We start from the raw sequence: 13,090 nt of genomic DNA, 5'->3' as shown, positions 1-13,090 counted from the left end.
TCTGGAGGAAGAGGAAGAGGTAGAGGAGGAAGCTAATGGAAGAGGGAGAGGCCACAGGGGACCGGCTCATGGATTGGTGACACAGAAATGATGGCCAAGCACTGGAGAGGGGTATAGGGGGGGGGCGCATAGGGATGGGTCGAGCGAGTGGAGTCAAGGTATAGAGAGGAGCGGTATAGAGAGGAGCGGTGTAGAGAGGAGGCGGTGTAGAGAGGGACCGGTGTAGAGAGGTAGCGTTCTGCAGGTATATAGATCATAGACAAAGCCAATAAATCCTATCTAGTTGGCAACGATCCCACCATACACATGCGTGGGTTCCCCAGACGATGCCCACACTTCCGATCACCCAAATGGAGAATCGACATCCATCAGTCGCCGTTGATAGAAGACAGAGGATGTTCTCGTTAAATGTATCACACCACACACAAATGTTCATGACGCACATGCAAGTTTGTGCGAGCGTGGAGCAGACCAAACTAAACATTCAAAGTTCACTGGTGCTATCCCTGACAAACAGAAGGCCTTTCTCGGCTGGCAATTAGGCTGTGGCTGAAGTGGCTGAATACACAAACATACACAACCACACATGGAAGCAGAAGAAGAAGCAGCAGCTCTGTTTGTCTGGGACACGCCACTGCCCTGGATTTAAGCCAGAGCTGGCTAGCTTTTAATTGAATATGTTTATTTAATGCACAAGGGAAGATGTTTATGGTTTCCGATGAGAGGTCTGGGCGGCTGTGCGCAGAACGAATGATTGTTTTCTGGGAGTATCTTTGAGGTGAAACACACACACACACACACACACACACACCTTTCTTTCTCACTCTGCCTACTCAGTCGGCCTCTCGTTCTCCAACACAAATTTGGCTCAAAGTCCAACACACTGAATGACATGCAAGACAGGTCTATACATGGAAAAGATTAAGAGAGCAAGAGAGAGGTACAGGGAAAGAGAGATACAGAGAGTCATACAGAATTAGTGCATGAGGGGAACGGTGATAGATATGGCAAAAAGAAAACGACTTCAATGTGATCTCAAATTCTTTACATGGGGTGGATAGAGAGGGGAGAAAAGAAAGGGGGAATGGAGAGGGGAACTAAAGAGAGAAAGAGCGAGAAAGACAGAGGGAGCGAGTCAAAAGGAGTCAAAAGAGAGAGAAAGTTAAAGGTGGCGCCAGACGCTATTTCAAGATACGACTGCCAAGTGTATAACCACACACACCCACTAACACACACACACACTCCAAAATACCCACCGCCACACACACACACTCTCACAAACACCCATACCCTTTCCCCCGCAAACACGCACACACACACACAGTGGCCACTATCCAGCTGCCTGAGAAGTGCATTTGGTGACTTCCCATCCCCTGAAATTAGATCAGATATTTGCCCTCCTCCAGTCGCTCACTCCCTGGGTCAGGCGAACAGGCAGATTCCCAGATAAAAATAGCGAGGGGAACTATTCCAACACTGCTGACTTTCTGCAGGCAGGGTCTGAGGACTGCACCGGACCACAGGGGTGAGACAGGGGTGAGGACCACTGCACCCTCTCCGCTGATAGAGGGACGGACCGTGCCCTCTCACTTTCTCTCTCACACACACACACACACACACATAAACTGTGGACATGGCACAGAGAAACACACACAACTTCACAAAGTAACATGTGCACATGCAGTGTGTTCGACTTGTGGTCTTACATTAATCAAAATGAATGAAGAAAAATAGATACTTCTAAAGTATGATAGAGTAAAAGGCAATAATTCCAATCCTGAAGTTCAGCTAAGAAAAGTTAGAACAATAAATGCTGATTCCAGGTTATCTGAGGTAGAGCTAAAGCCACAGACAATGCCCAATCCTGTTGTTCTGATCTGGACTGGGATGCAGCATATTAACACAGCACTCTGGGCCCTCAGAGGAACCTAAACTACTATAAATAATGGGAGAAGATCAGGGGTATTAATTACACTGAGTACACAACACCCAGTGTGTGTGTGTGTGTGTGTGTGTGTGTGTGTGTGTGTGTGTGTGTGTGTGTGTGTGTGTGTGTGTGTGTGTGTGTGTGTGTGTGTGTGTGTGTGTGTGTGTGTGGACCCTTTGTGACACAAAGTATACTGATCTCCTCTCTTCATACTTTCAGGCTTGACTTCAGACAAACTTGAGTAACTGCTGCAACAATGTGCCTGAGTTAACTCCCTGGCTCCCTGTACTATGTTACAATAAAGACCAACACACACTCACACACCTCAAACGCAGCTTTTGAGTTTGGAAAAATAACTCTTTTTCTAATCTGAATTGTTTCATGCTGCATTTCCTGACTTGTCATGCATAGCAATTTAAGCCATAATACTAGAGCCAGTTACAATCCCTTTCCCAGTCCTGTTTTATAAGGACTAAGACGGGAGGTGTACATTGAAACAGTCTTTTAAGGCCACTGAACAGGTAAGTCCCAGTTCTCATTCAGTTTCAGGTGAAGGCATAAAATCCAAACAGAACAGTTTTAAAGTGTTCCTGGCAGTAGGAGCGACAACCCTCATAGCCCTTTCCTGAGGATTTTAACAAAAGCAACATGCATGGATCAATGAAAACCCAATGAATTGTATTTCTACTACATGGCAGACGAAAGAAATTTGATCTAATAATGGTTTTGTTTGACTGTAGTGAGTGTATGTGGGCTGTTTTGTTTCGGGCCGGGTTCAACCATGCTTTGGAGGTAGTTAAAATGTGTCTGTGTTTGAAGGCGTGCATGCCTTTGCACGTCGCTATGAGTATTTGCTGAGGGAAGGCTTGGTGAGATAGTGACTGTTGTGTTTTCCCCTCTGAATGTAATGCAGCACACACGGCAACTATTAGCCTTCTAAGCAGGAATGTGGGAGGTCCAAGAATTCCAATAAAAAGCTGCAGTGTGCGTGTGCACATGCACAAATGTGTGTGTGCGATGTGTGTGTGCCTGCGCATGTGGTTTGCATTCACACATGTCCCACCCAACCCCCCAAAGAAAATAAATCATTACAATGATCTATCAATAGTCACTCATGCGTTGTGTCAAATGAGAAGCCAATGCATCAACGTCCTTTACCGATAGGCTGGCTCAATAACATCAGTTTAGCATACTAACATCGGTTTGTGCTCACAACACGCATACAGTCACTGACACACACACACACACACACACACACACACACACAGCTGGATAATAAATGTCCAGCGGTTTCATATCGTTAAAAGAATAAAAAGGTTAATATTGACTTTTTGAGGGTTTTTCTAGTGGGATGGGGGGTATCTCTTATCGGCTGCCCCCTGGCCGGGTATCTGTCTGAGAGGTAATCCATGCGGGTCATTGACCAGTGGTGGCCCTAATGTGTTGCTCACTGTGAAGGAGGGGGAGGGGGGGCGGCGGAAGCCCCGGCCGGACAGCGGTCAGAGGCAGACAGGCGGTCAAGGGTAACCCTGCCTTACTCACCGGCCCTGGTCCACAGAGCCCCGGCCTAATGGTGCGTGGGGCCATTAGTATTGAGTGGCTGAACACATTGTTCACTTTTTAGCTGCATTCCTGACTAAATACAGAGATGTCCACAGCTGTAGTCCTCGGCACCAGAGGTCATTTGTCAACCGGCGACGCAGCGTTCAGAATCAAAGGCTTGTTTGATTGGCGCCGAGTAAGCAAAAGAGACATCCGCTTTTCTTTGAGTTTTTCTCTTTCTACGTATTTCATAAGAGTCCGTTGATGCCTCCCTAGAATATTTCAAAAGGTTGGCCAACTCGTTTTTTGAGTGACGGACCAAAGCAGTCTGGGTGTATTTGTGTGAGCGTTGTGAGTTGATCCTGGCCACAGTGCCATTTCATCCAAGTTCAAGTTCAACAATTGAATTGTCAGCTGCATGGAAAAACACAGAGTAAGAAAGAGTGAAATTAGGGAAATCGCCAGCAGTCACCGCCTAATCCGGGCAAGCTATTCCTGAAAGATTAAAAGGGCTGGATAAAAATATACATTTATATAAAAGGAGAAATATACTAGAAGCAGTTTAGAAATAGGTTTATTACAGGGTAATAATATAACAAGTTTGGCCCCAAGAGGATCTTGTATTGGTTTGTTGATTCAGCAGTGTGAATGGGTTCTACAGATAACTGAAATCACTGTCCTTGTCAATACAGCGAAAACGTACATATCAGTACGTAGACACAAAGACGGCGGGCCTGAAAGCAACCAAAACAACTATATACTGGTATACTACTGAGGTATACTAAGGTATACTGAGGTATACTGTTTAGACGGTAAAAAAACGTTATATTATCTTTAGTCATTCAAAAAGGATTCCTCTAATTCTCAAAGCCATTAGCTACCCTTCAGTCCCCTGCTGTGTCACATCATAAGGTGTGTGTGTGTGTGTGTGCGTGTGAATCTAGGCTAACTAGTAAAACAGCTATATGACACATCAATCATCTCTTAGCTGCAGGGCCATTGGGGATTTGGACGCCGTCTTGCGTTGCGGCACAAAAGGAGGAAGAATGCAATCATCATCAGGCCCCTCATCTAAACCACCGACAACAAGGGGATCCAATCCCCCCCTCCACTCGCCCACCTCTCTCTCCCCCCATCCCGCTCTCTCACACTCAGTTCCGCAGGCGTGCCGGAGTGAGGTCTCTTCACTTGTCAAAAGCGCCACCAAACTATGAGCTGCTCTGCATCATTATGAGGACAATGAGGGTCCCTGGCCCCACTGCCCGCACCATTGTCTCACCACTCCACACACACACACACACACACACACACACACACACACACACACGCACACCAGTCCTTATCCTTATCCCATCACAGAGACACCAGCACAGACACGTGGTGGTAATGGTAACCTTCAAAATGAGCAGAAGTGGAAAATGACAAACAAGCACAAAAGTGGAGAGATGTGAGAATGCCAACAAGTGTTAAAGATTTCATGGCATGGTTGGGTGTCTATCAGTGTGTGGTTTTGTGTGTTTTTTTTTTTTAATGTGTGTGGGTTCTCTAGTCATCTCCTGTACTTAATCAAGCATTAGCACAACCTTTGAGCCACAATGAAGGCTGAAACTGCCGGAGGACGACGAAAAGCAGATACTAGTTCCTTATTGCCTATCAGATGACTCACACATGCACACAAACACACACTCACACACACTGTGGACCACAGCAATACTCAGAGGAAATCTTACGAATGAATCAGCTGCAACAAAGAGCAGGTAAACAACGCTGATTGGTTTTAGTTTCCTGGTAGATGAGGGGGGAAAAAGTGACTTCTAAGAAGGATTCAAACGCACACCATGGCTTCCTCCCGGTCACTACGCCATGGTAACAACCGACACAACCTGGTCATATCCCTCTTAATCATATCCATTCTTTGGCTCTAGGCTGAAAATCCTGTTGTCCACGCGTTGTAATGAGGTGAGTGGTGAAGGACCCAGAATAGAGTGTGTGCTTACAGTGGGGGGGGGGGGGGGGGGGGGGGGCAATGTAAAGCAGCGCTGCACTAAGCAGGAAAGATAGATAGAAAGAGAGAGAGGACTTATCGAGCAAAGACAAGACCTAATCCCGCACCTCCAAGATAAACAGTTAGATGATTAATTTTTTTTGATCCTATAGATATACCCACCCACACACCCTATTTATATCAGATCTCATCCTGCGGTCTGTGTCCGTTCCACATCAAACAATCCACACTAAGTCAGGGTTAACGCCAGTGATCTGATTGTCTGGTCGTCCCCCCCCACCACCAGGACCACACATCGATGGATAACCCCCAGCAGTTTAATAATTCTACTATTTAAAGGCTCCCATGTGGAGGATTAGAGTGTAGCCCTTAGGTAAACTAATGGCACTGCAGAAGAACATTCAGTCGTGTGTTTGTGTCCACAGAATTAAACAGCGGAGCAGTCAACCACACACTTACCAACAACTGACAACCGACAATTAACGCTTGTTCCAAGGTCGGATCACAGTGTGGGTTTCTCTGCTTCTTCTAGGGTACCGCACAAATGTACATAATCTGCAAAGCAAATAACACCAACAGACCACGCGCTAACACCAAACACACACAGCCCAGGCTGGGTCTGCTTTTAGCCTGTTCCCTCCCTGAACCGCTCCGGCCCATCCACTCTCCAACGGCCTCCTACTGCTACCCTACTTTCTACGACAAGCACGGCCTTTCTAGTAAAAGGGATACTTGTGGTGGGATGTGTGTGATGTCATAGCCCCCACCGCGGGCTGACGGCTGCTCCAGGGAGGGGTTGTGCAGGAATGTGGTCGAGGGGTGGCGGAGTAAAGCCTCTGTATAGTCAGGAGGGGATAGGGTGGGGGAGGGGAACAACGCAGAGTGGAAAGCGTCCCACACACACTTTGTCAGCCAGTCAGTCACCAACACATGGCCCGGTGCCAAATGTGTTCCCTACCAGGCACGACTTAAAGAGAAATGTGCTCCTGAAAGAAAAAGTACTTATTCAATGAATGTGCAGAGTAAGACAGGGACACATTGTAGTTTTCCATGATGCTGCATCAATTCTGAGAAATGAGAAATGAGAGTGTTATTGTGACACCCCAAAAAATTAAATAATAATAATTGCTTAGTTGACATTATGAGGTTCTTGCAGGGATACTTCCTAGATTTTGAAGAGAAACGCACGGGTTCAGAAATGATACACACTCAACCTCTCTCACACAAACACACACAGAGCTCAGCTGACAGACTACTGGAAAGCCCCCCTGGCCTCACTGAAGTTCGCTGACAGGCCTACCTGACAAATATATTGTTCTGGCTAATCAGAGAGCTCTTTCTATGTCTGGAAAGGTCCGATCATCCCGAGACAACAAGAAATAACTTTTCTAGTGGCAACACGTCCTAGTATCTCTCCCTCTCTCTCTCTCTCTCTCTCTCTCTCTCTCTCTCTCTCTCTCTCTCTCTCTCTCTCTCTCTCTCTCTCTCTCTTTCACGCGCGCGCACATTTCGGTCAGTTTATTTTTTTGTGTAGTGAGTTATTTAAAAATAGGTGAACAACGTGGGGAAATAGATTGTCACGATTCTCAGTGTGAAGCGGATACATTATGAATACAGTATCCTACATTTACAACTGTACACCACTTCCTCTTAAACTAGAGTTAAGTAGACTCGAGCTTTCCATATCTAATCTACTCGGGAATCACGGTATTCGCCTCAGAGGTCTGAGTTGTACTAGTGTGCGCAGAGATTGAAACGCACTGATTTAATTATTAGACTAACCGTTGAGACAATTTGGATGTTTTGGAGTTACCCTTCTTTGAAAAAAAGTTAGTATTGCAAGGCGGCAGAGCCACGCTGGCCCACGGGTTGCTGAACGGAGAAGACATACACAGACAGTAGTAGGCTGTAGCGGACAACACACAACCCAAAATGTCTCTACGTACCAGTGTCTCCGGGGGTCTTCATTGTTTTGATCAAGTCAGACTGCAGGCAAGGATCCGGAGAGTGTCGGGAGAATTCCTCCGGAGACTTGGAGAACAAAAAGTCGGTTTGGTCTCAGCCTTTGGATCCAAATGTGAAGAAGAAGTCGTCGAGGAAGCTCAAAGAAAGTTTCTGCCGCCCGGGTGCCTCTTCCCTCGCTAACCCTGGCCTCAGCCCACCGACAGGTTGTTTCCACTGAGTTGAACGGCCGAGACCTCGCTGTCCAGACACAGCGTTCAATCCGCCGAAGAAGTTGTAGCGGAAAAACGTACAGCCGTCCCGACTCCTCCGACCAACCAACAAACCTTCGTCCCTTCGCTTGTTTACAACTACTTTCACTCAATTGTCCTGTCGCCGTTTACTCCGCCTCGACCGCATCTTCGTCGTTATTAGACATCTCGTGGCCAAATTGCTTTCTTCTCTGTTAAATTCCGAAACGAGACGGCTACCTCTCTCTTCCTCCACACTTTTTTTATTCTTCTACTCACTCACACAACGCGACTCTCTCTCCTCCCCCAGTGCCTCTGTCGGAGCTCTGGGTGTCGTGTTTCGCTCGCTGTCTTCCGCGCGCGGGGCCGCCCACACGGACGGTAGGAGGGAGGGAGGGAGGGGGGGGCCAAAGGGGCGGGTCACGCCCACTCACCACGAGCTTGGGCTGGCGTCACTGCAGCTCGCGGCGTTGCCTTGGTGACCGCCACAACCACACTGTCGCGGTGACATCACGATCCGCGTCCCACGAACTGAGAGAGATGCTCGCGCGAGAGAGAGGTTCGCGTCACTTTTTTATTTTACGTCAATCAGCAGCACTTTTCTAATTATCCTTTTTTTTACAATAACGATAATTACGGTAGGTTATTTGAATTAGCATAGCTTCGTTTTCATACGGAACTCTGATTAGCAACGGAAACATCAAACAACAAGTTTTGTTTAGAAAGCTTGTTTGATGCTTTAATTCTAGGCCTACAACTTGTAGGCATTACGACAACCGTTGGATTCAGACGTAAGCTATACAAATTTGACCAATAAGCCAATTCCTTGTTGAATACATCTACATTTACAAGGTGTGCACACACTACACGCACGCACACAAGCACACATACACACACACACACACACACACATAGCATTTCTATAATATATAAATTCTATACAAATATATAATTATATCTATGTTTATAATATATAAATGCTATATGTAAATGCTATACATATCTTATCAGCCACAGAAAGAGAGCTTGTCAGCTCATTAGCATTAAGGGTATGAACCTGTATCCGGTCGTACATTGTGTCTCATGGAGCATTAAACGTCCTTTCCTCCTCATGTTCTTCGACCCACTGAGGTGCATCCAACCGGCTGCGTCGCATGCAAAACGACATCACAACTCAGGGCAGGTTCTTTTTCACACTTTGCCCTGTTCCAAAACAACAACAAATAGCCCCGGATCAACTCATTGCTGAGAAACTTGATCTACCAGTCTCATCCGGGCCTGTAGGGCTACACTGTCATCCGGAGCACTCTGTGACCGCCTGCTTCTGCATGATGAGAGGTTGTCACGTTGAATGTTGAATGTGTGTGGGTTCACGCATGGGAGATGACGTGTATCTCCTCCCCTGCATGCTCTCTGTGGCACCCACACCTGCACGTATGGCACTGCACATTTAAGGGATATTGGTGCATGTTATGTGTTTGTGTACACACACTACAGACACACAAATGCACATGCAAACGCACACACACGAACACAAACACGTGCATGTCTGTGTGTGTTTGTGTATTTGTGTGAGTCACTGCTTTCTAAACAAACACCTTATGCTGTGGCTTGTCAACAGGATATGCCAGCGGGAGTGAAACAAAGTAAATACCTGATAACGACAGTTTCCATGACATGTCATCTCCAAACAGGATGCGCCCTCAGTCCCACCTCCACGGCCATTCTCTAACCACCTCAGGAAACCCATTCTGACCAACCAGATAAACAGTGTGTGTTTGTGTGTGTGTGGGGGGGGGGGGGGGGGGGATCTGTCCACTCTACACACACCCCGCCCCCCCCCCCACAGACACACACACACACACACACACACACACATCCAGCCGTGTCCTCTATCCTTGATGGCACTAACTCTCACTGAATGAGACCAATTCTCCATCACTGTGACTGAAAGTCCTAACTCACCCTAATTGGGTTGAGTAATGGGACTAACTCTGTGTCATGCTCATGTCCCGTTTGTTCTTGTGTTTGTGTTTGTTTGGTTACGTGTACCGCTGTTCTTTGCTTTAAGATTCAAGATTCAAAAGTTGAAACACTCTCCCCCCAACCATCTCTCCCACAGTAAATGATAATAACAATAAAACAAAAAACAATATCAATAAAAAGATATTGCAGTAAGTAATGAAGGAAGGTAATAAAGAAATTCAGTGTGAATGTGTGTTTATTTTATGTGTGTAATTATGTGTGTGGGTGTGTGTGTGTGTGTGTGTGTGTGTGTGTGTTGGTTGACTTGTGAACACTTTATTGTTACCAACGGAGAGGAAATGGTGTTTACTGGCAAATCTACAGCACAGTACATTCTGAGCAACGATAATCACAGTGCTTTTGCCCACACCCTTCATCTCCCCTCCACCCTCCTATTATTCCTCCTCCTCTTCCTCCTCCTTTCCATGTCTGACTATCCACCTCTTGGTTGCCCTTTTCTTTTCTGTTCCTTTTTCGCACTCACCCCCAGATCTCTCTCTCTCTCTCTCTCTCTCTCTCTCTCTCTCTCTCTCTCTCTCTTTCTCTTCTTGCTCCCACTCCTGTCATCACTTGGTTGCCATGCCATTCTGTGCTTATTCCATTCATCCTACCTTCCTCTCACAATCACACCTCTCACACTCTCGTCCTCTTCCTCCTGGTGCCGTCCAATGCCACCTCTTTCTCTATGCACACATCTCTCTCTCTCTCTCTTTCTCTCTCTCTCTCTCTCTCTCGCGCGCGTGCTCTCTCACTCTCTCTTTCTCTATCTCTCTTTCCCCCCCTGTCTCATGTTAAGGGCTTTTTGAGAGGCACAAGTTGCACTCTCAATGTTTGTAAAAAAAAAGTGTAGAAGCCAAATGTTCTGATTGCATGCACTTGACAAAATGTTGATTAGAACAGTGATTGACAACATTTTTTGTAACTGAGGTTGATGACTGAATGGTGTTTTGTGTTTGGGGTTGAGATTGTCTCACATCAACGCTTATTTCCTTCCTACAGTGCCCTTGTGATGCTCATTGCGACGAAGATCCCATGCGATCAATGTCCCTCTGCTGTCAACTGACAAACCATCAGGGAAACCGACCTGCCAGTACAAAGACTTCGGCCTGTTTTCGATCTTCTACCCCACTTTTTCCGACCCCCCCACAAACACACACACACGCACACACACATATACAAACACACACACACACATCCCCCCCAGCCCTCTCTCTCTGTCCATCGCTGTCTTCCTCTCTCCATCGTGTTGGCCCACCCCCCTTTAAGCCCCCATCCTTCTCTGTGTGTGACAGTGTCCGTTCCTAATCAGAGTGACAGAAAGACGCTCTGCAGAAAAAGAGAAAAAGAGTGAGAGAAAGGAGAGCATAGATTGTGTCACTTAACTGTGTGTGTGCGTGTGTACACCCCCTCGCACCACAACACTCACGCCCTCTTCCCATAACCTGTCCCACAATGGTATTGTGTGCGGCCTGACCTCTCCTCCCCTTTCACCTTTCATGTCCACAACACTGTGTCAACATAGGTAACGCTACATGCGTGTCCGTCAGGAAGTTACACGCATCTTATGGATTTGAGGGGCCTTTTGGTGGCTCAATGGCCCTCGACCTTATTGGAAAAGAAACAGGTTATCAAATTGCATTTAAATGTGGTGAACGTCTACACACAACCTGCACACACACACACACACACACACACACATATCCAGGCATGTCCGTCCAGCCCATCCAATCTGATGCTGTACACATACGCACGCAGATGCACACATACACACAAACACACACAAACACACATACATATACACAGACACACTCTGACATACACATATATATGCATATAGATTTTACTTGAACCTTGAATGTTTTCTTTTGTTTATTAAATTGAGACTTGGATTTCAAAGCACTGCCATCCAAGTCCACGCTACACACACAAACACACACAGGTCTAACAGATCTCTACTTCTCTAACACAGATGGCTTCAGTCAGTGTAATTACTGTGGACAATGGGTGTGATAGGCCACTAACCAGTGCCACCACAGGCATGGTACACACACACGCACAGACACACACACGCACACACAAAAACACGCACATACACCCAGCCACACACGCATACAAACACACGCACACAGAGACACACACACTCACAGACCCACACACAAACATACACACACAAAAACTTCCACATGCACACACATACAGTGTGTGTATGTGGTGTCTATATGCATAAACCTATTTCAGAAAGCAGAGGAAGAGGCCGTAGGCAGGATTATGGTGTAGGATTCCTGGAGGGGGCGTCAAGTCACCCAGAGTTCCAATATGTACGTACACACACACGGTGTGATCGGCGCAAACACATGTACAAACACACAGGGGCACACACTCCATTTCCCTCACCTTCTCTCTCTGTTGCTCTCAACCCCTCTCTCTCTATCTCTGTCTTTGTGCTCCTCATTCGGTGATTCCACTTAAGCGCCGTGCTTATCTTAGACTTGATTCCTCCTGAAGGGCCTTACATAATGACGTGCAGAGGCTTTTGTGTGTGGAACGACCGGAGAGTTAAGCATTTGTTCAGCTCTGGCTCCTCAGACAGATGACCTTGAGGGGGGAAAGGGAGAAAACTTAACTTTTTAAAGAGAGAGAGAGGGAGAGAGAGAGGGAGGGAGAGAGAGAGAGAGAGATAGAGAGAGAGAGAGAGAGAGAGAGAGAGAGGGAGAGAGAGAGAGAGAGAGAGAGAGAGGGAGAGAGAGGAGAAAAAGAGAGGGAGAAAGAGTGCAAGAGAGTGTGTTAAAGAAAGAGAGTGAAAGAGCAAGAGAGAGTGAAAGAAAGAGAGAGATGGCGAGTGTAGTTTCCCAGAAAGACTTGGGGTTTGGGCGAGGGGGTGAGTCAGGGTGTGGGCGTTGGGGTGTGGGAGTGCAGACAGGATGAAAGAAAAAGATGGCAGCTGAAAGGACAACAAGTGCCGTTGGGTTGACGGTGAATACTCCCTGAAAGGAAGGGTGAGACGGTCGGAGAAAAGCTAAAGGGAGTGCGAGTGAGCGAGGGAATAGAGAGTGAGAGAGAGAGGAGAGAGAGAGAGAGAGAGAGAGAGAGAGGGAGAGTGCAGAGTTGAAGAGAATGAGAGTGAAGAGAAGGAGCGAGAGGGAAGGGGGCAGTCAAAGGGGTCTTTGTCGTCAAAGAAGTTGTTTATTTTCAAGCGTGCCTCTCCAACTGTCAGGAAACACAGTCAGGCGCATCTCCATCCATTTCTACCTCACTCTCTCTCTCTCCCCCCCCCCAAACCTCCCCCCCTTGCACTCTCTCTCCGCCAATCTCTCTTTCTATGTCTTTCTTATCCTCTTTTTTCTGTTTTTTTTCTGTCTGGCTCTGTGTACCCGCTGTTGGGGGCATCGTACGAACCAC

The 13,090-nt window shown here is 47.0% G+C and overlaps 1 protein-coding gene across 1 annotated transcript in view; it reads right to left on the bottom strand.

The window, feature by feature from the left end:
* Positions 1 to 7,960, bottom strand: part of erfl3 (Ets2 repressor factor like 3) — a 40,099-nt gene extending 32,139 nt beyond the window's left edge. The window contains exon 1 of the mRNA XM_079745776.1: positions 7,421 to 7,960. Coding sequence (XP_079601902.1) covers positions 7,421 to 7,442 — 22 coding nt within the window. The 5' untranslated portion in view covers positions 7,443 to 7,960. The remainder of the gene's footprint in view (positions 1 to 7,420) is intronic.
* Positions 7,961 to 13,090: the final 5,130 nt, after the last annotated feature.

This window comes from Pollachius pollachius (genome assembly GCF_949987615.1).
Source record: "Pollachius pollachius genome assembly, chromosome: 1".
NCBI classification, from domain to species: domain Eukaryota; kingdom Metazoa; phylum Chordata; class Actinopteri; order Gadiformes; family Gadidae; genus Pollachius; species Pollachius pollachius.
Note: the sequence above shows the minus strand (reverse complement) of the source record. Positions and strands in the feature narration are given on the sequence as shown.